The 26,676-nt window shown below is 50.9% G+C and overlaps 9 protein-coding genes across 9 annotated transcripts in view; 3 read left to right on the top strand and 6 right to left on the bottom strand.

The window, feature by feature from the left end:
* The first annotated feature begins 4,332 nt into the window (after positions 1–4,332).
* Positions 4,333–7,164, top strand: DACRYDRAFT_24085 (PSP1-domain-containing protein). Its single transcript, XM_040773537.1, has 5 exons — positions 4,333–5,076; positions 5,124–6,597; positions 6,649–6,756; positions 6,815–6,892; positions 6,941–7,164. The coding sequence occupies exons 1-5, from the start codon at positions 4,545–4,547 to the stop codon at positions 7,002–7,004; spliced, it is 2,256 nt and encodes a 751-aa protein (XP_040625878.1). The 5' UTR covers positions 4,333–4,544; the 3' UTR covers positions 7,005–7,164.
* A 420-nt stretch (positions 7,165–7,584) lies between these two features.
* DACRYDRAFT_118280 (Rgp1-domain-containing protein) lies at positions 7,585–10,650 on the bottom strand (the record flags this gene model as incomplete). Its single annotated transcript, XM_040770555.1, has 7 exons — positions 7,585–8,405; positions 8,456–8,586; positions 8,637–8,795; positions 8,843–8,953; positions 9,005–9,208; positions 9,263–10,093; positions 10,146–10,650. 7 exons carry the CDS (start codon positions 10,648–10,650, stop codon positions 7,851–7,853), a joined length of 2,496 nt encoding a protein of 831 aa, XP_040625877.1. The 3' UTR covers positions 7,585–7,850.
* A 165-nt stretch (positions 10,651–10,815) lies between these two features.
* Positions 10,816–14,095, bottom strand: DACRYDRAFT_24082 (uncharacterized protein). The gene is made up of 3 exons (XM_040773536.1): positions 11,995–14,095; positions 11,427–11,949; positions 10,816–11,379 (listed from the first exon to the last, which is right to left on the bottom strand). The coding sequence occupies exons 1-3, from the start codon at positions 14,027–14,029 to the stop codon at positions 11,361–11,363; spliced, it is 2,577 nt and encodes an 858-aa protein (XP_040625876.1). The 5' UTR covers positions 14,030–14,095; the 3' UTR covers positions 10,816–11,360.
* Positions 14,096–14,878: 783 nt separating this feature from the next.
* Positions 14,879–15,853, bottom strand: DACRYDRAFT_101583 (uncharacterized protein; the record flags this gene model as incomplete). Its single annotated transcript, XM_040767570.1, has 5 exons — positions 14,879–15,012; positions 15,065–15,160; positions 15,214–15,318; positions 15,376–15,522; positions 15,574–15,853. The coding sequence occupies 5 exons, from the start codon at positions 15,851–15,853 to the stop codon at positions 14,879–14,881; spliced, it is 762 nt and encodes a 253-aa protein (XP_040625875.1).
* Positions 15,854–16,162: 309 nt separating this feature from the next.
* DACRYDRAFT_101582 (AGC/NDR protein kinase) lies at positions 16,163–18,255 on the top strand. The gene is made up of 5 exons (XM_040767569.1): positions 16,163–16,475; positions 16,530–16,843; positions 16,893–17,150; positions 17,204–17,658; positions 17,714–18,255. Exons 1-5 carry the CDS (start codon positions 16,247–16,249, stop codon positions 18,096–18,098), a joined length of 1,641 nt encoding a protein of 546 aa, XP_040625874.1. The 5' UTR covers positions 16,163–16,246; the 3' UTR covers positions 18,099–18,255.
* A 431-nt stretch (positions 18,256–18,686) lies between these two features.
* On the bottom strand, positions 18,687–19,780 carry DACRYDRAFT_101581 (uncharacterized protein). The gene is made up of 2 exons (XM_040767568.1): positions 18,987–19,780; positions 18,687–18,934 (listed from the first exon to the last, which is right to left on the bottom strand). The coding sequence occupies exons 1-2, from the start codon at positions 19,755–19,757 to the stop codon at positions 18,713–18,715; spliced, it is 993 nt and encodes a 330-aa protein (XP_040625873.1). The 5' UTR covers positions 19,758–19,780; the 3' UTR covers positions 18,687–18,712.
* A 923-nt stretch (positions 19,781–20,703) lies between these two features.
* Positions 20,704–21,401, top strand: DACRYDRAFT_24079 (uncharacterized protein). The gene has a single exon (XM_040773535.1). The coding sequence runs from the start codon at positions 20,766–20,768 to the stop codon at positions 21,336–21,338; it is 573 nt and encodes a 190-aa protein (XP_040625872.1). The 5' UTR covers positions 20,704–20,765; the 3' UTR covers positions 21,339–21,401.
* Positions 21,402–21,421: 20 nt separating this feature from the next.
* DACRYDRAFT_24078 (ADC synthase) lies at positions 21,422–25,017 on the bottom strand. Its single transcript, XM_040773534.1, has 8 exons — positions 24,897–25,017; positions 24,679–24,848; positions 24,207–24,632; positions 23,821–24,153; positions 23,666–23,773; positions 23,502–23,619; positions 22,039–23,447; positions 21,422–21,988 (listed from the first exon to the last, which is right to left on the bottom strand). Exons 1-8 carry the CDS (start codon positions 24,985–24,987, stop codon positions 21,542–21,544), a joined length of 3,102 nt encoding a protein of 1,033 aa, XP_040625871.1. The 5' UTR covers positions 24,988–25,017; the 3' UTR covers positions 21,422–21,541.
* Positions 25,018–26,027: 1,010 nt separating this feature from the next.
* The window catches only part of DACRYDRAFT_101579 (SPRY-domain-containing protein), a gene marked incomplete at both ends in the record, with an annotated part of 4,564 nt that continues 3,915 nt past the window's right edge, over positions 26,028–26,676 (bottom strand). Inside the window, 3 exons of the mRNA XM_040767567.1 lie at positions 26,028–26,295; positions 26,386–26,417; positions 26,497–26,620. Coding sequence (XP_040625870.1) covers positions 26,028–26,295; positions 26,386–26,417; positions 26,497–26,620 — 424 coding nt within the window. The remainder of the gene's footprint in view (positions 26,296–26,385; positions 26,418–26,496; positions 26,621–26,676) is intronic.

Here is a 26,676-nt window from a genome sequence, read left to right as displayed (position 1 = left end):
TTTACCTTCGATAGGTTCGCTTGGTCGCCTTACGCCATCGCATTCTATTTACACAACGACGTATACCCCGCCCTCCTCTCCCCGTCGACCTGCCGTCCTACTGCGCCGACACCAGGAACTGACGTCGCGAAGCGCACGGTGCGGACACTGGAAACTGACGCTACGAAACACAGATAAGGTGATAAATTATACTGACACTCATTTACGTTCTGGATAGGTGCGCTCGATCGCCTCGCTCGGCCGCCTTGGGTCAGCGCATGTCATCCTTCATCCTACGACGCGACGGCACCGACACCGACACCGACGGCCGGGGGTATGCGGGTAGCAACTGCACTGTAGTTGGTTCTGGGGGAGTTTGTTCTACGTGATCACCGTTGGGTACCGGGGGCACGACGCGGGTGATGACCGCGCGAGGACAGCTATGGGGATCATCGTTTGGGTTTGGGGGAACGACGCGGGTGGTGACCGCGAAGGAGGGCATGCGGGTGGTGACCGCAAAGACGGCTATGGGGATCATCTTTGGGTTTGGGGGCACGCGGGTGGTGACTGCAAAGACGGCTATGGGGATCATCGTTTGGGTTTGGGGGCATGCGGGTGGTGACTGCAAAGACGGCTATGGGGATCATCGTTTGGGTTTGGGGGCATGCGGGTGGCGACTGCAAAGACAGCTACTGGGTGCTCGAGTTTGGTTCTGGGGGCACGCAGGTGGTGACTTGAAGACGGGGCTCACTTGGGGTACTGCGGGCATGCAGCTTTGGCAACTGTAAAGGTCCGGTTCAGGGCAAGTGGCAACGAACTGCCCACCCAGCCACTTACCCCCTGAACTGGACCTACAGTCACTACCTGTGTGCTCCAGAACCAAACGATGATCCCCCAATAGCCATCTTTACAGTCACCATCTGCACGCCCCCACTACCAGATGAAGACCCCTACCAAATGCAAGCCCCCAATTGCTGTTTTCGTGGTCACCACCTGTGTGCCCCCAGTATTTATTTCTCCAAGTGCATCTATGACAGTATTTTTTGACCATCAGCTGTGCACACTAAGTGGGAGGTTGAGCAGCTTTTTTCAGCCTGCCAGATGAACATATGCCTGAAAGCATGTTACAGACACATGCTGGTGGGACAAGGAGAGTCAGGCTAAACTCTGACCTGTTTGGTGCACCATCAAAAGCTTTCTTTGTCTAATGGTCCCCCATACTTGTCTATTCTGTTCGCTTCTGTTGCTAGGCCCTACTTGTTTGCCAGCCTAGTCTACCTTGTCCTTTCCTCTCTCCTCAATTTCATCATCACTCGAAACTGTATCTAAACCTTTTCTCTAACACAGATGGTCTTAACAGTCCTTCTGAGTGATTGTTCATCAGACTGGACCATCAGTGAGGGCCTATACCAAGGCCTTTTCATAATGGAGCAAGTCTGGATAAGGTGCAAGTAAAGTGGAGTTAATGGCAAGAAAGGGTACATGAATCACCAGCATGGTGCTTCAAGCTCAGGAGAATGGGAGAACTTGAGGGTTAGAAGCTCTTTCAATGAAGAACAGAGTTTTTCATGTCTCAAGAGAAACCAGATATAAGAATTGCCTCACACTTTTAACTTTGTAAGGTATACCTGGGAGCAAGCCACATGCAAATGGCTATCCAACCCAGGTGTCTGGGCAGTCACCAGGAATCACATGAGGCAACCACAGACTTTAGATTACCATGCAAATGAACATTAAAAGCCATTGCAACAGCCTCCAAATCAAGGTTGATGCATCTTGCATTTATTCTGTGAGGGCACCAGGTTTACAAGTTTGTGACACACTAATCCCAAGCATTGGATGACAGCCCCTAGGATCTGCATGCACCTTGCAGACACACAGCTGCCAGGCTTTTGCAATGCAATCTTAAAATCTGAACCCCACACAGATGCACCCAGGGTTCATGTACTTCTTGGCATGGGGCAGTCATCTCCATCATGCAGATTTCTTTTAGCAATACAGACCCTCACAGAGGCACTGTTGCTGCAAAACATGCTGTGTAGGTGACACATCCTAATGAGGATACATCACCATTCTAGCATATCACATTTCATGAGCCCTTGAAAAGCTTGAATGCCGCCAGGCATACTACCTCAAACTCTTGTGTTCATAATTTATCCTTTCCACACCCCTTCAACAATTCTCTGAGTAGAAGCTCAGGAATTGTGGTGGAAACCATCTTTGAAAGTTGCCTCAGAAGAGGAAACTAATTATCTATTGTGAAAGCTTAGAAGATACTGGACTTCCCGGAGGATGTGAAACAGATCAAAGTTGGATACTCAAACTTTGAGGCTACTATGGGAATACACAAATGATCACAATTCAGCATTCAGTTAAACAGATAGATGCAGCCCATAGTCTGCTTGGTTTGACCACAGCCCTGACCTTCTCCCAATTAACCTTCCCCTCAAAGCAATGGAGTGGACTGACTCCATTGATCCAAGTACAGCAAAGAATTCTAGAATGCCGAAGCCTTGTAATTCTGCTTGAAAACCTCTCTCCCACCCTTCAGATCCCATAAGTGCTGACTCATTCCCACTTCCAATTCTCTGCACTCCACTCTGCTTGCTGTCTTGCCCACTATAATGGATGTGCAGCTGTCTCCATGTAGCCAATCAACTATGCAGACTGCACTGTGCAAGGTTGCATCAACTGTCACCATTCATGGTGCCACTTCTTAATATAAACACATGTTTGACATGCAATCACAACTTTTTGGTACTATAGTACATCATAGTATATATTTCTTGCTTGTGATCCTCTCAGGCTTCTGCAATTTAGCTAGAATGTACTTACAAGGGAAAAGGGGATGTACAATTGAAACAGATAGACTTCAATGTTGCAGTCAAAAAATCAGCCAGGTCATCATATTAAGTTGAGCAGATTCAGATAGATGAACACATGGATGTAAAAAGGCAAACCCATTGGGTAGGGACACACATCATGCCGATCATAATTCTAATTGCAGGGGCTTTGGGGGCTTTGATAGGAACTACAAAAATACATAGTAACCTGAAGCTGAGCTTGTGCCTGAGACTGAGCCAGGCAAGATTCAACGCCTATCTGGTGAACTGTAATAACTGTTATACTGGATGGTCAGGAAGAAATATCCACCTGTTGAATGGGATGTATTGAAGAATGACCTCAAAAGTTTGAACCTCTTGTGAGATTATCCCTTGTTTCCAAGTCTGACAGACAGTATGGGCATGAATAAATCTATGAGCATGTCCGTGTAATGCTTAGCAGTGCAGAGTGAATTGATCAGACTGAAATCAGCCTCTGGGACTCCACTTATGGACAACCAAAACCATAGGTTGTCAAGACTCTCAGTTCTCTCAACACATTACTTTTGGAAGCAGCTGTAAGGGTCTGCCCTACTCATCTCTTTCCTCTGAAAGGGCCTTGGTATAGGCCCTCACTGATGGTCCAGTCTGATGAAGTATCACTTAGAAGTACTGTTAAGACTGTTCTGTATTAGAGAAAATGTCTAGATTCAGATGATGGTGAGGAGAGAGGAAAGGACACAGAAAAAGGTAGACTAGGGTGGCAAATAAGTAGAGCCTAGCAATGGAAGCAAACAGAATAGATGAGTAAGGGGGACCCTTACACCCTCTTGTATCTCTTTCTAGCATTCCAATTCCCCCAACCAGAGAGGCAGCAAGGGAAGCAGTTAACAGTACTTCTGAGCCATGGACCATCAGTGATGCCTATACTAAGGAACCATTAGTCCACTAAAGTTGTTCATTACTAGATATTTCAGAGTATAGCTTCAAGTGCAGATTGCCTTTGTCATTCTTCTGTGGCCTCTTTATCATACTGTGAAGTAGCACTGACTGTTATGCAAATGCATTAATGATGTCTGACATAATTAAATGGTGCACAATGAGCTTGTGCTGCTATCATTTGGGTGCTAAGACCCTGGTCCTTTTCATTGTCAACGTGCCGGATGCAAAAGAAGGCAGTTGAGGTCATGTGGCAATGCTGCGACTGACCTGGTGTGAAGGTCCCTTTCCCCACATCACGCGACCAGCACACGCGCGCACATTCCCCCTTTGGCAACATTATTCAGTCTCCCATATTCCCCATCCCTCCTCTGACACCGATCGACTCGCTCTTAACCTGCTTGATGTCTCCTGCTTGTCATTCTCTCCTCTCCTTTCCTGCCCTCGCCATCTGAGCCTTCTCTCCCTTTCTCTTGCACCTCCATTCGCCATACCTGCTACTATCTTGTCTTGTTTGCTTGGATAAACCATCTCCTGCCATTGCTTCGACCTCATCCTGTCGTATCTGTCACTTTCAACGGCAACAAAAGGAGAAGACACGAGACCTTCCAACAGACTAGCTCATTATCTCTGCACGACGCCACTCCCCTCCAATACCACCACTCTCTGGCATTGCATTGCATTGTGGAGTTGCCATATATACAAACAGACGTGACCGTGTAGACCAAGCTTTTACTGCCAGGTTTACCATCAAGCTGATAGACTTGCTTGATACTCCGTCGTCAGAGTTATTCTCCGTTCCGGATGATGCAGAGCTCTGAAGATATTGAACGCAAGCCCCGGTTTGCTTTGGATCCGTCTACGCGCCGGTCATCCGCTCCTCGGGCCACAAGCCAGCCCGCTCGAAACGATATACCGATATCTGCATCACCCGTCCAAACGCCGTTTGAAACAGCTCCTCCCAACATTGGTGGAAGCATCAGCAGCAATGGTGTCTGGGGCTCTCCTCTTCGAGCTGGAGTCCATGAGCCCACGTGGGTTCCGCGAGCTATCCCAATCCGTAGCGCTTCTTTTTCAGTATCCGAGGCCCATCCTCATCACGACACACGGGGGCGAATGAGCTTTCCTTCGACATTCGAAGATGAAGAAGAAGAGGAAGCCGGAGTCGGGGGCGGGCACACACCTGATCACAACTCGACACCGAGTGGCACATTTAGCCATAGTCGTTCCCAGTCGATGGCGAATGATGCCCTGCGTGGACACGCATTGGCGTTACCTTTGCCCGGCTCAACTGGGTTGGCGAGGAATTGGGGCGAACGCGATTTCGATACCCTCGGTACGTTGTTCCACTTAAAAATGTCCCCATATTGAGAGGTGTGGTAGGTGCTTTTGACTTCAATGGCCAATCCGGCTTGCGCCGTCCTTCCTTGTCACCTATCCGCCGATCCCACGTGTCCCAGGATATTGACTTGTCAAACATGAGCCCCTTCGTTCGTGATGTCAGTCAGATCTTCAATGACGAACCTGCCCCTATGAGGGAACCTTGGATCACTTTAGGTGGTGCTGGGAACTGGCGAGAAGATAACGGCGGAGGAAGTGGAACGACAAGCCGACGGCATAGTGTCAGTATCGTGCAGCCACGAAGGGCGATATCTGGCTTTGTGATTCCAGGAGAATCAGATAGGACCGCGATGGAAGACGCGTTCCACGAGAGGGAGAATAACGGATTTGCGCTCGGCACCTTCGGTACTGGTGCACTACGAATTTCCGATGAGGATCTAATCAGCGGACTCAGCTCCTTGAACGTTCACAAACCGCCTACGGTTGTTTCACGAGGCACCGCATCATCCCAACCGTCGTCTTTACCTACATATCCTCCAGTCGGCGCGTATGGGCAATCCCCCAATCTCACATATTCGGGCGAAGCTGCGCGTGGCAGCTTTTCGACATCGATTGCCCAGCCTCAGTCAAGGTCACCCACTCGTGGATACATTGGAAGAACAGCATCTTTTAGCTCGTCTACAAAAGATGCCTTCGGCCCGAATGGGTTCTCTCAAACTTCGTTCCAAACTCGGGATCCAAATCTAGCATATCTTGTGCGAGAGGACACGATTGGTCACACAATGCCCCGTTCACAAGCGGGCATGCCCGTTCGATCATTTCCTACAAATCAACACGAATCTTCGTCCGATGTGTTCATCCCCTCGTCTTCGATGGACTACTCCCTATCGCCCGTGTCCGCCATGTATCAGCCTGGACCGGCTGCGTCGACTTCCGGCTTACCTAGACTACAAACTGGTGCTATGCCGACGAACATACGTCCTCCACTCTCACCAAGCACGTTCACCTTCTCCAGGCCAGGACACCAGGCTCACTATGGTCAGGGATCGATGCATTCGCATCGAAACCAAACTGATGCCACATCACCAACGCTTTCCGACCTTGGCAAAGGCGTGCCACTTTATTCAGTGCCTGAATCAGATCACCTGTATATTGTCGAATTCAAAGCTGGTCGAACAGACATATTCTATTGCCCAGATCCATCCCTCAATGTTCGCACTGGAGATCTGGTCATTGTGGAAGCTGACCGCGGCAAAGACCTGGGCAAAGTTGTGAATGACACTATCACACTGGCAGACGTCGAGTTTTTCTTGAAACAGGCGGCGGACCCTGCGCAATCGACTCAGACTGCCCCGGCAGGTACCCAGGACGCGTATCTATTTGCCGCACTCTCTGGTCCTCTCAGCAACTCGTCCTCTGGTCCTCCTCTCAGTCCCACTGTTCCTGGTGCACCAAAACCAGTCAAAGAGATCATGCCAAAACGGATATACTCGAAGGCCCAACCTCAGGAAACCCAGTGCGTTGTCTATGTCCACAGCGAGGAGACCACTTATACAGTCTCACGAAGGCTTCTCGTGTCTAAGATGCATGATGAGACAAAGGCCTTGCAGCTGTGCCAAAATAAAGTGAGACAGAAGCGTTTGCCCATGCAGGTTGTTGATGCCGAATTCCAATGGTAAGAATGCTGAAAGTCTACGGTACTCTGGTCAATCGAGCATCTTATTTTCGTTTAGGGACCGTCGCAAGTTGACATTTTACTTCACCGCTGACAAACGAATAGATTTTCGTGAGCTTGTTCGCGAGCTTTTCAGGTAAGAATAGCCGTTTCTATTACTATCGTGGTTCTGACTATGTCGGAGACTGTATAAGACCCGAATCTGGATGGCTTGCCTGGGGGAAAATGTCGGGGAATATAGCTCTTGACCGATTTCGTGACACTGTACTTCTAGTTTGCAAGACGGTCAACCCCACTCTGGACTTGTCTCGCGGTCTGATTAGAACGTTCATATGACATACTAGGTATCAAGCACGGTAGCTTCGCTGGTGGAGCTGATTTTTCAGAGGGTAGTACAAGATTGAATAAGACCTGGCTTGCTCTCTGCGGCGCGTGCTATGCAACTTCACTGAAAAGTCACTGTGTGCTCTATACCTATCGGACCCTAATGACACCATACTCATATTTGCTTTCCGTGCACACGTCATCTGGGTCTCTATCATTTTCTTACCCCACTACAAATTTCGAGCGCCCTCATCATGTGCATATAGAGATATACGATGTGTTGCTTAAGTATGCGTGTATTTCTGTAAGTATCCGTTGAAGGACTGCATTTCTGTGAGACGGTTACTCCATGCAAAACAATACACGGAAAAGCTTCCTTGTTTAATCAAATACCTTTCAGCATATTACCTTTCCGTGTTATTCCATTTCCTGTTCATTGAGTATGAAGAAGCTATATATTGTAGGATAAAATATACAGTGAGTGGAATGAGTGGTATAAACCAGCCAACATAAGAACTCCGGTAAACATAAGCTCCAAAATTTCTGTACACTGGCAATATTTTGTTCGCATCGACCATCAGAACATGCTTTGAGGTCTCCGAATCGCAGGAATGATGGACCGTGATCCACCGTTCTCGTTAATGTGCACAGTCGTGTACGTATTGAGGGTTTGTTCCCCTGACTGTCCCATTCCGACGAGGGGTATGTATTTCCGCCGTCCAGTTGTATTCCTAGCAGACTGGAAATCACCGTGTGGAAAGCGACATTTATCACGCTGCAAAAATAGTTTCGACGGGTCGGAATAAGGTATTGCCTGGCCAAATTGCAAGGGGTATGTCACACTCGACAGTTTCTGCCTTGACTTCTTGCCAATCGACAGACCCTCCATTACGTGCCTCCCCTCCACTTGACGGGCTTCCAGCAGATGAGTTCCAGCTACCGGGAAGAGGTGTGGAGGTCATGGAAGATGGTGACGGCATGCCTCTACTAGCCAGAGGTGTGAGAGTTGAAGATGCTCTCCATGCCGTCCCCCAGTCGTCCTCGTAGCCTTCGGGCACTAGATGTCGGGACAGACCGGCTGCAATTACCACGAGAAAACAGACTCTGACTCGCCATCGCAGCCCGCCCTCGCCCTCGCTGAAGTCTACGGCAGCGAACCTGAAAGCTGGCGAGGCATCGGAAGGCACATCTAGGGAGAACGGTAGTTGTGCAGTATTTGTTGTGAGAGTGGAATGGTATTCGGCGTGCACGCGACGCAAATCAAGATGCCTAGCGTTGACAAAGGCTGTTGGAAGTTGCTCGTGTGCTTCCAGAAAAGCCGAGAACTAGAACGCTCGGTAAAAGAACCAATTGAGATCTTGAGCAACCAACACACCTTGAGAACACGTGCGCGTGATGAGTTGTTGAATTCGACTACACCGGAAATTGTTTCTCCCACCCGATACGACGACTTGACCAACGTTAAAACAGCAACCTGCTCGCCGTCCTTCCCAATATCATAAGAGACTGGGGCGGATCAGAAAGATGCCCAATTTATCGCATCCTTGAATGCGCACCTTTCCGAGAGTTTCTGGTCAGAATCTCAACAGCTTCCCTGCAGCTCCAAAGTTCTTCTTCCTCTGGTGCAAAATGAAGGCGGTCGCTTCTCGTCATCTCGTCTACGAGCTGTTTTGCGACGACTGACGCAGGGGTCTTACATTCTGAAGAATGCCGCACTGTGTAACCCTTCAGTTGATGCTAACCAAAACATTAGAGGGCGCACTGTCTCTGGTCTTCTTCATATTTGGAACATGTTCATCTACTCTGCCTTGCCGTATCGATTTGTCTGCGTGCGAAGACCACATAAGGTCATAACACAGTTGGGGATTCTCTACTATTGCCCTGTCAGAGTATGAATCTCGTCATGCTGTAGGTTGAAGCCGACCTGATACGAAGTTGTACACGCGAACGGGGATCTTCATCACCTTCTTCTTTCTGTGCTCCTCGAAGATTCCAGGGGAAGGCAGTGATATACCCGCAGTCATGCTGGCAGTGTGACAGGTTCCTACGAGCAACTCATAGTTAAATCGCACAGCTTTCCCGCGAAATGTAGGTGGCAACGACGGTGGCAATGCAAGCGTATATGTGTCTGTATGAAAGAGTCGATAATGGCCCCTACTAGACAAGTGAAGTGTTGGCCTACAGGTTCGACTCTCTCCGGGTGATAGAACGAGGTCGACAGCTAGCACACTAGGTTGAAGGTCCAGGGTGGGCAAAGCATCTTCTTCATCCCGGTTGACACTAGGGGAACTGAAGGGCGATGACCGTGATGGACTAAATAACGAAGATAGTCCAAATGAAGGCAGCGAAGAAAATAGGGAAGGCGACGCCCGTTGGTGGCGCATGAAGGGGGATCGGGGTGTTTTCTGTAACAGTACTGACGTAAGAAAGCTTGTTGAGGGTGAATGCGAGCTTCCAATATCCATACTTCCACGACCGACCGCCGAATTAGCTGATAAGCCATCTTTCAGCTTGTCCACAATGTGAAAGGGGACGACACCCTCGTCCAGTTCTATCCTCCCAATCAGCTGGACATATGCCCATAATAGAACTTCCGTTCCGGGAGGTGAAAATGTACTTGAGAAGGCAGAGCGAGGCTGATGGCCGCCTGAAATATCGATGCTACTAGGTTTTCCAAGACCAAGGTCTGTGGTTGCGTTGGCGAGTCCGCTTCTCTTAGATTGGCCCAGGCGAGCATTGGGTCGAATTTGACGGGCTGTGAATGCGTCGCGCTGCTGATGTACGTTGTTGTCCAGCACAGGAATGGTAGGAGGAAGAGGGGACGGCGCAAATGGTGTTGGGGGGGTGGCCGCCGAGTGTTCAGCGATCGGATCAAGAGACAAGGAGAAAGGAGTTGAAACCTCCTGTGCTTGAAAATCCTGTACTGATTGCTTACGGGCGTGGGGGTGAGCGGGATGAATTGGCAATGCGGCATTTCTCGCCCGCGACGACAGGTTGTGGCTTGCGAACGGCGCTACATATGGATGAGCGACTCTGAATTACGAGCAGGTTTTGGCGGCGCTCACCATTAGACCCACGCAAAGAAGCTGCACCGCCCGCTTCACACTCTGGAGATGAAGGCGTTGAATTTCCGGTCCTTCCAACCAATCGCTCCACAAGTTCGTTGGCGGTAATAGAGACTGAGAGGGATTTTGGGGTGAATCTTCTTCTTCTCGCAGAACTTTCCGTGGCCACTGCAAAAACGCGAGGATTCTGCAGCCCTTCGTGACCAACCAGTCCCCGTCGTTTTCTTTGGGGTGTATCTTCTAGTGCGAGGAAACCGGCTGTCAATGCGTTCGCCGTCTGTGGGCTGCCAGGCGACGTTGGGGGTCTTGCAAGGGGCACGGAGCTGACGGATTGCACTCCACGCCTGTGGGTCTGTGCGGCGGAAGCCGAGCGGGGTTGAGATCGTGGTGGGGCCGCTCGGTGGGCATTGGTAAACGTGACGGAGACGGTGAAGGTCTCTCCGGCAAAGAAAGCGGATTGTGCCGGGGTGACCGTCACCTGGATGCCAGCATCTGAAGATGACATTTATTTGTCAATAACCCACAGGAACGCTCACACCAAGAGATCTGAAGCCCTTATACACTTGTAAAGCTTAGCCAAGCAGGGTATTGAGCTGAGCATCCATGAACACGCAGGCTATTGGGGCACGTCGGGACCCTGATTATCTGGTGTCAATGTTCAGGTGATTGGGGAATAAGTAATATTTACACCACGGATATGAACAAACATCGCTCTGCGATGCAGGATGCATTGGGCATACAAAGCGCGATAGCTCCTCGGTAGAAAAGGAGAAAATGCAACGCAACAGTCCATGCAAGAGAGAAAAATGAATGAATGAGGCAAACCCAACCGAAAAGAAACACGCCACGACTACAACCGGAACGTGAACAATAGAGGTCAATTGCCAGACAGACACGGTGTGTGCCCCGCCCCGGTCTTCGGTGATCGGCTTTTGAGAAGAAAAAAAAAGGATTCATCTCATTGTCATGCTCGTTCGTGACGTATGAGAGGATGGTAATGGTACAAAGGGGATAGATATAATGCTGTGGGCGGTGGCGTGCCGGGCGCTTGAGGACGGGAGGAGTGGGACACTTGCTCCGACAAAGCAAAGCGTGTGGGTGAACATCTGTTAGGTGAGCAGTCCGTGAGGATGCGACAAGCACGATATTGTGACAGTTGCGGATATGCGAACGATATGCAGTGTGGATGCAGAACATCTCCTGTTCAGGGTGAGGTTAGACGAAAAAATGAGTACTACGGAGGGTATTAGGCCAGCGCGAATTCTGAGGCTGGCCACGTACTGTATTCGACTGGCATGATGCACTTCCATCTCTTCCATTTTGTAAGTGTTAAGCTCCTCTTTAATCTTCTGTGCCAGCTGAGGAGTGAGTCGATTGCACGTGGCTGGCTCTGATCGGCGATCATACACTGATGAGGAAAAGGTACTGTACACCGACAGATTGGTAGCAAATGCGAGTCTCCTCAGTTGTAGAGGTGCGGTAGCAGCACGCTGCGTCATGGGAGGCATCCCAAAAGTTGATAAGGTGGGTGCTGAGGAATTGAAGTTAGGGTGGTTATACTGGAAGGCTGGCTTGTCAACGGCAAGTTGCGGGGTGGGCGCAGATCCTTCGAAAATGTCCAGAGATCCAGTGCCGTGAGCGGAATGCTCGCGTTGTAAGCCATCAATATGGTCAGGATCAGCACTTGGTAAACGGGCAAGAGGACCAGGCTCTTGATTAGATTGTGATGCAGAGCCATATGAATTTGCTCGGATCCGTATCAGGGAGGGGCCATCATAAGAATTTTGGTCGTAATGTTGGGCATCTGCGCAATTGTCAGCGGGGACAACGAAGGGATTGTCTCACTCACTCTTGAGGATTCCCTTCGCTGGCAGTCTCAATCTCTCGATGGACCTCCTGACACCGACTGCCCATGGCTCCACTTCGTCAGATACGCTGACTCCGCTCATGCGAATAGTGAGCTGTTCATCGTCTTCCGGATCACTCTCATTCTCATCCGCCTGTTCATCCAACCCTGCGTCCACGTGTTCCTCCCTTTCATTGTCATCCCATGTATCATCCTCAAGGACGGGTAAGCGTCCACCTGACCTGGGGGTACCGGGAGGTGTGCGTTTGGTGGTGTTCCGGTCCCAGGTGGCGGGAACAGCAGCGGCCCCATGCTCATCGGGTCCAGATGCCTCTGGACGGGCTGCTGCTACCACCTGTACTTTGGCGGCTGCTTCCGCATTGCTCCGCAAGGTATGCTGTCGGGCGAGACGAGCCGCAGGGCTGAGACCCGCTTCTTCAGGTGTTTGAGGTCCACGATCCACCTCTGCCGTGGCCATGCTGACACTGGCACTCGCGGCACCCCCTTTTCCTTTAGGCTCACCATCCTTGTGCTTGTCCTTCAGAAAACCAGCAATGTTCGCCAAACTCGCCTTGCGGGCTAAATTACCCACCGAGCCGCCGAGCTTTCGGATCATGAGGGAAGCAGAAGAAGCAGTGGAAGAAAGTGAGATATTATCAGTCGAAGCATTGAACCCTTTCCTGAAAAGAGAGCGTTTAGGCTTCTTGGTGAGCTTCCGCACTGATGGCTCAATATCATCATTATCCACCGGAGCAAGTGGCGGTGACGAAGGGGCTCCTGGAGATCGAGCAGGTCCTGAGGGTTCTTGGGTCGGCTGGGTCTCCTTGATTTTCTCCCGGGCCGCAGCGGCAGCGGCAGCCTTTCGCCTGTTAGCAGCAACTTTCAGACTAGGATCTTCATCATCTAATGTTTGTATAGCCGAGAAACTGAGAGCGCGACGCAACCGCCCTTTCAATCCACCGAATTTGACCATCTTCTCGGTAGGCTCTGCAGCACCTGCCGCAGCGACGGCAGAAGCTGTCGTCGCATGCACCACGGCTGGGCGGGCCAGAGTCGTCGTGGCTGACGGTAAGTCTTCCTCCGTCTTTGAGATCCGCTTGCTGTTCGCATCTGGATATGTTGGGTCTTTCGATAATGGTGATGGTTTAGTCGGCCTCCCTGAAGGTACGCTGGCAGTGGGGGATCGCGATGTGGGAGCGGCAGGCGATGGAGCTGATCCGGAAACTGAAGGGCTAGCGGGACGATCGCTTGCGGAAGAATCACGCCGGTGTTGCTGCTGCGACGGTCGAGGATTGGACGCTTGACTAGAGGTGCGACCGTGATTCGCCCCGCTCTCCACACGAGGCACTTGCGAGGACGATGACTGCCTAGAATGGGGTGGGGATTGGTAAGATGTGTTGTTATTGCCCTGAAGGCTGGCATTGCGATGCCTCTCCGCAGGGGCACGCGATGAGGCCCCACTACTTGAACCTAGAGAGGTCGCAGAGCCTGCGGCATCCGGTCGAGCGTATGGCGGTTGATGAAGTGGTAATGCATCCTGAGACCATTCCGGGGTGGATAGAGTCGGTGGCGCCGTTTCAGAGCGTGCTGGCCGTCTATAGGGATGATAGCCTTGGTAGGGTTCTGAGGGATGTGGTCGGCGAGGTAATTGAGGGGTGTAAAAAGAAAGGGGATCCTCATGTGAGCGAGCAATTCCATGAATAGGATCAATAGGCTGACGTTGTGATCCTGGGTGAGATGGCAAGAATGGCTTCGCATTATAGTGCGAAGTATTTTGTGACCAGAAAGTCTGCTGCGCATCCATTGCAGGACTGGTCGCTTGAACACCTGGGGCCTGTTGTGGATTGGACATTGTGCGAGGACGGTCCACTCTTGCAAAGTCAGAGATGGGAGGAACTGGTTGTCCATACAACATGTGTTGATACGCCCAAAGTTGCTGTTGCTGCTGCTGTGATGAAAACTGGGGGTGAGGGTGGGGAATTGGGAAGGGCGCATATCCATGCATGTGCGGAAAGAACTGCGTGGGGGCACCGGGCATAGGGTGCTGTAAGGACGGCCATTGCTGATGCGGAGACTGAGACGGCTGAGGAGCCATCTGCTGCTGTTGATGGGTGAACGGGATGCTCATGTAAGGGAGTTGTTGTTGTCCAAGCTGTTGGGCAGTGTGTGCTGGCGAGCTTGTATTGGCGTCCATGATTGAGAGAGAAGAGAAATCGTTAGGATTAGCAAGCTGAACGGCCATAGAAAGCAGGGCAATGGGTGGCGAGGTGTGGAGACAGGAAGGTCGACGCGAGTTTGTGCTTCTCTGGTTGGTCGCAAAGACTGGTCCGATGGAACGGGATGGATGAGAGCAGTGCTTGAGGGGTTGAGCAGGAAGGAAGGGAGAATGAGAGGAGCTAATGAATGATGGAGGAATGGAGCGATAAAATTATATACGCTCTAGGAAGGGAGATTGTGTGGGGTGAGAGGGGGAGGAAGGAAGGGGAGAGTTTGATGAGGGAGAGGGGGGGATATGGGATTGTACAGCGAAACAGTGGACGGGCGCACACAAGGGATCAATACAACGCTCCATAAATGATCCCGCTCCTACTTCCACCCCATACATCAACTACTACATCCTTACTGATCAAGCTACTTTACGGCTAGGGGCGGCATGACAAAGTTTCTCTCTAGATTAACAATAGCCAACTCGATAAAATCATATCAGCATCGCGGCCAGGTAGGTACTGGATCTTTCAGCACATCGATAGACTGCAATATATATTATACTGTACACTGAATACACCACCCCTACAATCACCTCCTGATACTCTCGCTGGCGCAATCGTATGAATGTACCAAGCCTGTCCATAACCATTTCCAGGAACCAAATGAGGACAATTCCTGTTCATATCCAAGTCTCCTCGAGCTCGGTCAGAAATGCGGCCCGGACGCCTTTGATAAAGGTCCAAAATTGGCGGGTGTTGTTCAGTTCATCCACAAGACGGGGCATGGCTCCAAGAGGAGGCTCCGACATTGTTACTGGGCAGGTGTAAATCGTCAACAAGCTAAATAGTTTGATTTATGCACTCACCGATATAATCTTGCTGCGAGAGATCAAGAACAAACGAAAACAATCGGGTCGGTGCCGATTCTTCAAGGTGCATAAACTTGAACAACAGGATATCATCTGTAATGCAACGCATCAGTTCCCGCGACTATGCCTTTCAGTAGCCCGAGAACCTTTCACACCAGTCACTGAGAATCCGAGAGCCCCTTCATAAAGTGCTAGCTGGGGTGACATGGACTGAGCTCGATCTTGCAGTAAAGAAATGTCACGGCTTTTGTCTGTCACACGCGTGAGTCAGCAGGTAGTATAGTTGAAGTTGAGTGGATAGTGTGCACCTTTTCGCAATCGATTAATGCGCATTCGCAAATCATTGGCTTCACCATCTAAAGCTGATGCCTGTTCTGTCAGAGATGCAAGCTGCTTCTTGAGCAGTTGTAGGGAGGATTCCATCTCCTTTGCTTCTAGCCTTTCCTTCTCCAGCACTTCGTCCTTGTTAGGTAAGGTCACCGGATTCAGGTATGATGGATACGCACCTTCTATCAACTCGATCTCCCGTCGCTTTTCGCGCTCAATTGCCTCCTCCATTTCCCTCTTTCTGTCCGCATCCTCATTTAGGCGCAGTCCTTGTGCCTCCTTCCTTCTTCCTATCTCTTGTTTGCCTTTGTGAACATACGCATCTACTGCTGCTTGAAATGCCGCCAGCGAGTGTAGCAATGGTTTGGGATGCAAAGGTATTGAAGGCTGGGGGGAGGCCAATATAATGGAAAGATTGAAACCAGCTACTGCCGGATGTGTAGCTGTAACGGCAGTCATGGCGAATGGATGGTTGCCCGTGGTGAGGAGGTGTGGGGGAGAACAACGGGACATGGACAGACGGGTCACGCCACAACACGTGATCTATGGCAACACGCGTTTTTTTGGCAACTCCAAGGCCACGGACCCTAACAACCACCTTGTTCTTCACTTTTTCACATATTTCTCAATCTTCGGCCCTTTCTTCCTCTCAGTGTTTACCCCCTTGCAATGACTACCCCTACCTGGTCCCAACGCACTCAAGCTCTCATGTCCAACCCGACATCGTCCAATCCGCCTTCTCCGTCACGCAAGATTGAGTCTGGGGTGCTCAAACAGACTCCGCCATCCCCTACCAAGATACCTGCTCCCTGGACAACGCCTTCTAGAGATAAAGAAAACTCTCGAGCGGCTATGGCGGCTCAAACAGGTGCACCAGGGCTATCTGGAGCTGCTCAAATGGTGAAGGATGTGCACATGTCCACGGCGAAGGGCTTCGTTAACCTGTCTACCTCGCCTGACATACATATGGAAACCGCACGGACATTGTTTTCTGGTCGCACTGGTCAAGCACTCCCTTTTTGGCAGAAGGAGAAGCTGGAGAGCGCCGAAGTGAAGCGCAAGGCGACGCTGGCACAGATGTGTCCGCACTGTCTCAGCTTGTTGCAGATTCTAGGATTACTAACCTCATGCGCAGATTTCCTCGATTACTACTTCCAAAATTTGGGCTACTTGGCTGCTCGTCGAGCCAGGCGATCGAAGTTTGATGTTGACACAGCTGAACGACAACTCCCCGAGCTCGAGTACATCACAGAGCTCAAGTCCTATCTGTCACGGGAGCGCGCGCTTTTGCGCCGAAGGAGAACTAGATTACGTGTGGAGCACTTTCGTATCGTTGCACAGGTCGGTCAGGGCGGGTATGGTGAGGTCTTTCTGGCCAGGAAAGTGGATAGCGGAGAAATCTGTGCACTTAAGAAGATGAGGAAGAAAACCCTTCAAAAAATGGATGAAGTACGTTGTTGTTTTGCCGGCGGTGGCCAGTTCTGATACTGATAACCAGGTTCGACATGTACTAGTAGAGCGCGATATTCTCACTGCAACCCGAACGCCGTGGTTGGTCGCTCTTCTCTATGCATTCCAGGATGCCGATCACGTATACCTCGCTATGGAATATGTTCCGGGCGGTGATTTTCGCACCCTCCTGAACAATTCCGGTGTACTTAAAGAAGAGCATGCCCGATTCTACATCTGCGAAATGTTCGCAGCAGTCAATGAGCTACACCGACTGGGGTATATTCATCGAGACTTGAAGCCGGAGGGATGCTAGAGTTTACCCTTAGACAGAGCTGCTTACTGATATGCCTATTTCAGAACTTCCTCGTCGATGGCACCGGGCACGTGAAGCTCACAGACTTCGGACTTGCCACTGGCGCGCTGAATCCGACTCGTATCGATTCCCTGCGCCGCAAGCTGGAAGATGCACGGGATGATGAAATAATCAGCCGCTCCACAATGGAGCGCCGCAGCATCTATAAGAGCATGCGCATCCAAGACCCCCGATATGCTGACTCAATTGTTGGCTCGCCGGATTACATGGCACCGGAGGTACTCCGTGGGAAGGCATACACATACAGCGTTGATTATTGGTCCCTGGGCTGCATCCTCTTTGAGTTCCTTGCTGGCTTCCCGCCGTTCTCTGGGGCAAGTTCAGATGAAACTTGGGCAAACTTGAAGAACTGGCAACGGGTTTTACAACGACCCCACTATGACAAGCCCGAAGACCTTATCTTCAATCTGACGGACACAGCTTGGGATGCAATCACCCGGTACACTAGTCACTAAGCCCTCATTGTACACCCTTGCTAACTTTCATTTTCACAGGCTCATCGCTCCGGCCCAAACACGCTTATCAAATCTACGCGATCTTGCCGCCCACCCGTTCTTTGCCCTCTCTCCATGGTCAGATCTGCGATCGAAGCAGGCACCCTTTGTTCCAACGCTGGATTCCGACGTGGACACGGGCTATTACGATGACTTCACGAACGCGGACGACATGGCCAAATATGCAGAGGTGAAAGAAAAACAGCGGAATGTTGAGAGTGTACAAGAGAAAGAAGAACCAGGTCCCCGTGGAGTTTGGGTTGGCTTTACCTTTGGTAAAAATGGACTGGGTCCCAGGGCAAGGGGTAGCCAGAAAGAGTTGGAGGCAGCCACCAGGGCGGTGAAAGATGCATTTGACGAAGGACACATGGCTACCATATTCTGAAGGCAAGGCAGATCGAACATTTTCTTGCTGTGTTTGCCTTCCTACTTCCTATCCGAGGTGGGCGCTCGGTGTCGCTTCCACTTGCACTTTCCATTTGTTGTTTTCGTCCCGTAAAGAGTTGTCATGATGATACGTGATTAATTACAAACACATAGCCTATATGTGCCGCGATTGTCTCCGAGGGTCTGTCATTGTATACCACCCGTGATGTACGTAGAGGGTGTTTAGTTGACTCACCATGCCAGTTTTTCTTCAGCATCTGTTGTTGTTGTAGTAGTGGTGGTGTTTTTTTTTTGTTTTTTTTCACTCGCTGTAACATCAATCGCACGAAACGCTAGCGTGTTTGAAAGCATGGCTGGTCTTTCATCTTTTCCTGTTTTCGCCGTGTCCTTCGTTATTCATCAAGTTCTTGACGAGCGAGAATGTCATTGGTCAGCATTTACTGACCTGTAGCAATCCTAGCATTTGAATAATGAGAAATAGGCTCGCGTGACTTTCCTAAAACATGGCCCACTGAGGTATTTACTACACATGAAGTTACCATCAGAAGGGTTAAATGATGGCATTGGGCATAGCCGTATGTTTGCTCCGTCTTCAGCGGCCGGGGAAAATATCTACAGGTATCCGCCAGTCCTCCCTCTCTCAAATCTCCCCCCGAGCCCCTTCGCATCTTTGATGATGTCCTTCCTCTTTCCCTCATCCATCAGTCGGCCACCAATAGACATGTCCCGCTCGTGATCCCAAATGACATCGTCCTTATTGTGTCCTCCTTCGCCCTTACTCTTCTGCTTGGACGCATGCATATCTAGCATTGATGCCATTCGGTCCGATCCTTTCTGCTCATCTTGTTCAGGACCAATTAGTAATGATTCGTACGCAAAAGCGTACGTTATGTTCTTGCACTCTCCGTTCAATCTCTTCATCTCGTCTTCGCTTCCGATCCCTCTCACCCTTCTCATCAGCATTTATCTCACTCTGGACACCTACCCTCTTGCGCTTCCCGCTAATCTCAGCCTTCAGCCTCTCTAGTTTCTCCTGAGGCGTCTCAGTCCACAATTCCATCCCTTCTTTGTTATTTCCCCTCGATGCCCCTCCACCCAGGGTGCGTTTGGTCCTCAATCGCGTGGGATCGAGACTTCCAAGAAGCTCCGATGAAGTGGGGGGGGCGAGCATCCAAGCCTCCCGCTCAAGTTTCTTGGGTTGCGACGCCTCGGCTGCTTGCTGTTCGCGCCGCCGTTCCCGCTCCAAAAATTCGTCTATACCGCTCTGTTCGAGGAGGACGCTGACTTCCGACGGAGGCATCGGGCCAATGTCCTCATCATCAGAATCCACGGGAGGACGAGTAGGGAAGGAGGGACCCATTACTCTGCGCGGTGGTGATGGCTTAAGAAAAGCTGGCGTCTCGTTGTACTTCTTCATATCGGGAGGAAGCGCAGGCATATAGGCATCGTCTGCGCTGATGGCACTATCTTCATCCTCAGCTGCCGATCCATGTGAGGTCTGCGAAGCCCGTAATGCGTTTGCGGGATATGATGATGATCGATATAAACTACCATTCTTCTCCTGCCCACGTTGTTCTTGTTGACTGAGGAGGTGAGGAGGTATTATAGGGCCAATGGGCACGGGTGCCTCATGGTCGGGGGGACAGGTGGGAGTCATGATGTGCTGGAAGGTGCATACCGAAAGTTATTCCGGTGTTGGTACCCGTCGATTCCGCCTTCTCGGCGGTGTTAGTCAGGCACGGAACGACGCTCGGTCCCGGCGCGAGACAGCCAAGGTCTTTTCCTCCCCTTCTTATAGGTCAGAACTGTCCAGGAATGCCTTCAAAGATTGAAAGTGAAGAATATTAATTAAAGGAGTTGATTACGAGTAGTATGTATTATATTACAACTTTATACTACCAAACGGAATGGCGGGACGAATAAAACGGTTGAGGTCGCGTGAACAACCGGTCAAGGCGGAACTCGCGACGGAGGCAGTACCCCACACATGTTGCTCGCTGTGTGCGCCTCTCCATCCCCGTCACCCGAGCCATTAAGGGTTGAGATGTACAATGAGAAGCCATCACCAGCCCCGACATATTCTCCCTTCTCATCAACACCGTTTCATCCTCCAACTCGCCCACAACTTGCTTTCACTCCATCACCATCCTCTAGTCAATGACCCAAGTCCTGATGGCACAACAGCCGCACGTCAGGTTCTATCCTGACTGCTTCCTCATCCCCGATACTCCCTGTCGTCCGACCAGGGCACACTTAGAGGCACGCACCGTCGCTTTACCCATATCTTGGTCACGCAGGCCGAACGAAGCCGATCTCAATGATCCAACATTTACCCCAACCAAGCCCGCGAAGCTGATGGTCAAAATACCGAGGTGCGTCCAATGTTGGTCTGTGCTCAGCTCATTGTCGCTCACAATCCTCCGCGATCAGCTTCACTCGGCGTGCAAGAGTTCACTCCCCTGAGCGAGACTCGCCTCTCAAGAGCTGCATACACTCTCCAGACAGCCCTCCACGGTGTATTGCCATTCCCCTCTCTCCGGTCACCGAATCTGTTACGACTACCCCTACCGGATTTCCACCTGTTTCATCCCCACGGAATGCTGGTCTCCCGTGCATATCGCCTACCGTTCCTCTCAGGCCCTGTTGTCAAACATGTTACAACAAGATGCTCATCGCGTGCGACGAGAACTACGTGCCCAGATGGTCGCCTGGTGCACGTAGAAAGAAAGAGCGGGACGAAAAGGAGGCACTTGCCTGGTCCCCATCTGAGGTCCACTCGATCGACCTGATGCTCTCGGCGGGGTACCACCCATTCGTCTTTGGTGGAGCTCGAGTGGACGAAGTGGAAGTGAAGCGAGGCAAAGGCGCGCCGACGAGATTAGACGTGGAAAGCGAAAAGACGGAAGAGGTGACCGAGTCAGATGAGAGTGACATGCTGGTCTCTCCTGTTGAGCATGACGTGTCTATCCCTTTCGGGCCACACAAATATCCCTCTGTGATGAGCCCCTCTGCCGAAGACAGGGCATTTGCAGACATACTCCCCGTTTCAATTTGTCGTCCGCTTCAGGGTGAAAGACCCATCTCTCCTCCAACCACCTCTCCCGAGAAAATCAACGGCCGACGGCTGTCCTTCACGGAGCGATCGTCCTTGATGTTACAGGCATGTCTTCGTGGTGGTTCCACAGTCTTGAAGAGCGTGGCGAGTGGAGAGGGGAATATGAATGTCAAATTGTTGTGACTTTGTCCTCTATTCTATCTCTAGGGTTGCGCAGTTTATGCTTCCTGTACACTAATGTGCAATATTTTACTACTGATCTGGGTGGACAAATGCATGGGCTACATTGATTTGAGTTCATACAGCATAGCTCCCGGCTCGAGGGCCGCCAAGCAAGAGAACGCATGCACTCAAGAATCATATATCATGTATGACCCCAAACATTTCTATACTCTATCCTGTAACACAGAGCGCGCCTTCAGGAACAATTCATCCCACTCACTGTCGGGATCCGATAGCCAGGTGATTGCTCCACCGGCACCTACGCTGGCTTTGCAGTCTTGGATAACCAGGGTTCGGATGACAACGTTGAAAGAAGCTCTATTGTTGACGCTTATATAACCAAGACAGCCGGAATAGATGCCACGAGGCTGGTGGCCCTCCAGGTCTTCCAGCAACTCAACCGATCGCAATTTTGGGGCCCCAGTCATTGAACCTGGGGGGAACGTCCGGCAAATGGCTTCCACTGGTCCCACATCAGGCACCAACTTGCCTTCTACCGACGTGACTAGTGAATATACCGTTTCTGATGCTTCAACATCCATGAGCTTCTTGACTGTCACGCTTGACGTGTGGCAGAAATTTTGCAGGTCCGCTCGAATGAGATCGACAATCTAAGAACATGAGCCATGTAAGCTGTATTCTCGAAGCGACATCTGCTCACCATGAGATTTTCCGCACGTTCTTTGGGATCGGCCTCAAATGCAGCTAAGCGTTGAGCGTCTTGGAGGGCACGGTTGACTTCACAACCGTCGGGGTCTGTACATGGCGCGCAGCGACAGGGTGTCCTCCGAAGGGTGCCTTTAATTGGTTTCATCAATGCTTCTGTACCCCCGACGCCGGATAGTTCGATAAATAGTTCCGGTGAAGTAGACAAGACATGTGTCCGGGTCCTTGTGAAGCATAGAAGAGCCGAATAGCACGCAGGGTTTTTTGTCCTGATGTCCCCATAGAGGGCAAACACATCCTTCAGGGAGGGTGTGTCGTGCAACAACCCAGTAAATTGACCTGTCAGATTCATTTCGTAACTTTCCCCTTCCCCAATCTTCTGTATCAGTCGCCGAATGGAATCCATATAAGAATCATGCGTGTAATTGAAGTCGAAGAGCGATGGAAGAGCAGACTTGCGTGTTGAACTTGGAAAAGGTTGAGGTATTTCAAGTGTACGAATCCAGCTGTAAAATTCGAGCTCCGTTATGCCAAATTGGCACGGTAGGAGTTCAGATAAAGCATCCATTCGCGAGTCGGCTGAGCCACGTATTAAACCCATTGCATGCCAAACCCCGGTGTGATGATCGAAGGCCAGAACTTGGTCGATAAGCATGAACTGAGCGAGGGGCCCAGAATATGCGGTGTTCCTCGTGCTGGATTCGTACCCGTCGAGGCTTTCCTTACCCATTTCGTAGCTGAGATAGCCAACTAGACCACACTGAAAGTTGGGAGCGGCGATTGCGTCATTTGCCGAATTCTCATGGATAACACGTTGGAGAGTGTCTAGCCAACTCCAGAAAGACTGCCCTGGCCTTAAGGGCAGGCTCACGTCTTCCATTCCTTTGTGTAGGAGGGCCGTTCCTGGTTCGTATTGGATGCTGCGATTCGACGTCCCCAGGTAGCTGTATCGAGATAGGGGGTCATTCGGCGAAGATCGCGCACTGTCCAGCCAGAAAACGTTAATGCCCAGATCCTCCTGGCAGGCTTCCACCAAATAACTGCACATTTCAACCGGAGTAGCTTGTACGACGAGCTGTTGCGATAGCACGCGAAGTGGCTGCTTGATTTGGGTGTCGATACAAGGAGAAACGCTTCTCAACTTGCTGAAATCGATATACGAGGTCGTCCTGCAAATATCAGGTAGCTTGGTGGAAGAAGCGGCCCTGTGCTTCGAGTGCTGAGCCACGACCAGAGCAAAACTTTGCATGATTCTTCTCGCGGTGTCATGATCTGAACATGTGGACTCTAGGTGAAACTGAACACCATACTGAGGTTTATGGCGATGTTGCAACCCCATAATTTCAATTGTTGCTCCGTCAGAAGATCGCGCCCAGGCCGTGACATGAATGTCTTCAGGAATATCTATTATGACTCAGCTGGTTCATCGGAAGGAGCAATTCGAAATTCGAAACACACTTTCAGGATCGACACAAAGGCTGTTATAGCGAACCATCTGGGCGGACGGGACGTTGGCAAACACCCCCACATTGTTATTATGAACGAGCACCGTACGTCCATGCACGACATCACCACTCTGTCTAAATTATCAGAACCCTGCATGGAGTCAAGGCCGGACATACCGATATTATACTGCCGCCATGAGCAGAGGCAATTCCCTGATGTCCAAGGCAAACGCCCAATACAGGGACTTCTGATGTACGAAGCAGTTCCGCACAGAAACCGAAGTCCTGAGCATATTCAGATAAGCAAACAGCATGTTCAATCTATGGCATACCCTGGTGTTATCCGGTCGACCGGGACCTGGAGAGATGATCACCCACTCTAAGTGCGGTAATACGTGATCACGAAACACAGGCCAGGGAAACGTATGCAGTCGAATTACGGCGACGCTACTTTCAAGATACCTTTCAAATTCTTGAGGGGGTAGATTCGCAGTATTCAAGCAAGGTAACAGGTTGTTCGTATAGGAATCGTAGCAATCAATAATGACACCAACACCCATGGGGAAGGGGAGTTCGCGAAATAAGGATGGCTGGGGCAATGCCGTAATGATTTTCACTTCGAAGACTTTACGGAGGGCATTGAAAGCAATAATGCGTCTTCCTTCCTGATAACAAGACGGCTTCAGCAGACAGCAAGCAGCATCCAAGGCTACCTTACCTGTGCAGCGCACAGTGCATCCTCAATCCGGATGTCTCCTTCTTCCAAAAACCCGACACTAAGGAGTTCTTGACGCATGACGCCTGCTATTAGTCCGGATGTCACGCGGGGGGTAACGAATCGAGGAGAGCTACTTTGATCGTAGTGCATCTCAACGGCTACATTTGAAATACTGGTCTCCGTGACGAAACCAGCTGGGTTCCATAGCAAAACATCAAATGGCATCCGTACTCCTTCAAGGTCGAGGCACGCGTCCACGCGTCCACGCGCAGAGTCGTAATTTGCACGATCCGTGGTCTTGTGTTCGGCGTGGCGGGGAACGGTTGGTCTGGTATCAAGACAGACCGTCAAGGTCGTGAGCGGGCCGGTTACCATGATTCGACTGGTCGCAATGATTCTGCAATCATGAGTCACTTCGACTCTGACCTTTGGCTGCTGTGAGTCTATGCAGTTTCAGTGGTTCGGTGCTCACCCTCTGAGGGAAGGTTTCTCCTGTGGAACGAACTACGCCCCATAGCTCCTGCATCAATCCTGATCCGACGCTCCATGACAGTTCATCTATGAAACCGGGTGAAGTGCTACCCAGGTAAATGTGAGCTGCCCTAAGTCGTTCGACATGCCGTTGGAGCAGATAGAACCCATCTGTTCATCCAGTTAGGACGGCTCAGCAGGACGAGGATGGATGCGTACCTCCAGGCTCGTAAAGAATCGTGGTTAGCGCACGAGGTCTCGATAAATTACTGTTGGAATGGCTCTGTGCGATTTCATTGCAGGTTGACATTGCGCTTGATGCTCAGTGTGCATGCTTGGTTCATTTCGAATCGTTGTGGGAGAAGTTTGACCGGAGGCGCCACCGTGCTGCTGTAAGCTGTATAGGTCCGCCGTTGTGTGGTTCATGGGTACCACTCCTGCTGGCTACAGGTGATTCTATATATGGTTATTATCCTAGTTACTACGAAGTGCAAGCAATATTTAATTGATGTTGGCAACCTTTGCGAAGTACTTCAGTGTGTTCACGTACGCCTTGATGGTAATTTCGGGCCCTCCGCGTCCCACCTTCGTAGTGTTAGACACAATCATCCAAGCCATTGTCGGTGGAGGGCACAATCAGAGGTGCTAGGTTTCCTGACGTATTCTCCCTTGCCTCCATTAAGATCGTTTCATCCTCCAACTTGCCCACAACTTGCTTTCACTCCACCCAATCCGTAAAGCAGACTGAACCCTTCATCTCAATGCTCACACATTTCACCTCAATCAAGCCGGCAAAACTGATGGTTAAAAAAACATGGTCCGTCCAGTTGTTGGTGTGTGCACAGTTCATTGTCGCTCACGATCCTCCTTGGTCAGCTTCACCTGGCAGGTAACAACTCGCGCCCCCGCAATTGCCTTATGTACAGCACCCATGGTCAGAATCAAACAATGGTGATAACAAAACGAACGGATCTTTGTGTGGTTGCAATAGAGTTTGGAGGGAGGGAGGTTCTACCCCTGCCCCGGGTGACCTCCCTGGACACAGTACGTACATTCCCTCTAAACCAATGTGTCGTCATCCATGTAGTCTGCCAGAACCTCACTTCGCTCCCACACTCTTTATTCCCCTGAAGTAGATGTTTGCAGTGGCCAACTGCAATCCCTCTGTAATGAAACGCCCACCCAGCCACTTGCCCCCTGAACCCGACCTTTACGGTTGCCATAGCCGCACGCCTCCAATACTAAACAATGAACCCCCAGAACGATCAAAAGTGTGCACTCCCAGCAGTGGCCACCGCATCCCCCCAGAGCCGATCTTTCCGGTCACCCCCCGCATGCCCCCTTTCACGGTCACCATTCGCGTGCCCCCAGTACCCAACGATGATCCCCCAGAACGATTAAAGTGTGCACTCCCCCACAGCCAACTGCCTTGGCCACTGCATCCCCCCAGAGCCGATCTTTGCGGTCACCACCCGCATGCCCTCCTTCGCGGTCACCACCCGCGTCGTTCCCCCAAACCCAAACGATGATCCCCATAGCTGTCCTCGCGCGGTCATCACCCGCGTCGTGCCCCCGGTACCCAACGGTGATCACGTAGAACAAACTCCCCCAGAACCAACTACAGTGCAGTTGCTACCCGCATACCCCCGGCCGTCGGTGTCGGTGTCGGTGCCGTCGCGTCGTAGGATGAAGGATGACATGCGCTGACCCAAGGCGGCCGAGCGAGGCGATCGAGCGCACCTATCCAGAACGTAAATGAGTGTCAGTATAATTTATCACCTTATCTGTGTTTCGTAGCGTCAGTTTCCAGTGTCCGCACCGTGCGCTTCGCGACGTCAGTTCCTGGTGTCGGCGCAGTAGGACGGCAGGTCGACGGGGAGAGGAGGGCGGGGTATACGTCGTTGTGTAAATAGAATGCGATGGCGTAAGGCGACCAAGCGAACCTATCGAAGGTAAATAAATGTTAGTATCTTTCGTCCTTTTATCGGTCATTCGTGTT

This window comes from Dacryopinax primogenitus, assembly GCF_000292625.1.
Source record: "Dacryopinax primogenitus strain DJM-731 SS1 chromosome Unknown DACRYscaffold_17, whole genome shotgun sequence".
In the NCBI taxonomy this organism is placed as follows: domain Eukaryota; kingdom Fungi; phylum Basidiomycota; class Dacrymycetes; order Dacrymycetales; family Dacrymycetaceae; genus Dacryopinax; species Dacryopinax primogenitus.
This window is presented reverse-complemented; position numbering and strand designations above follow the sequence as displayed.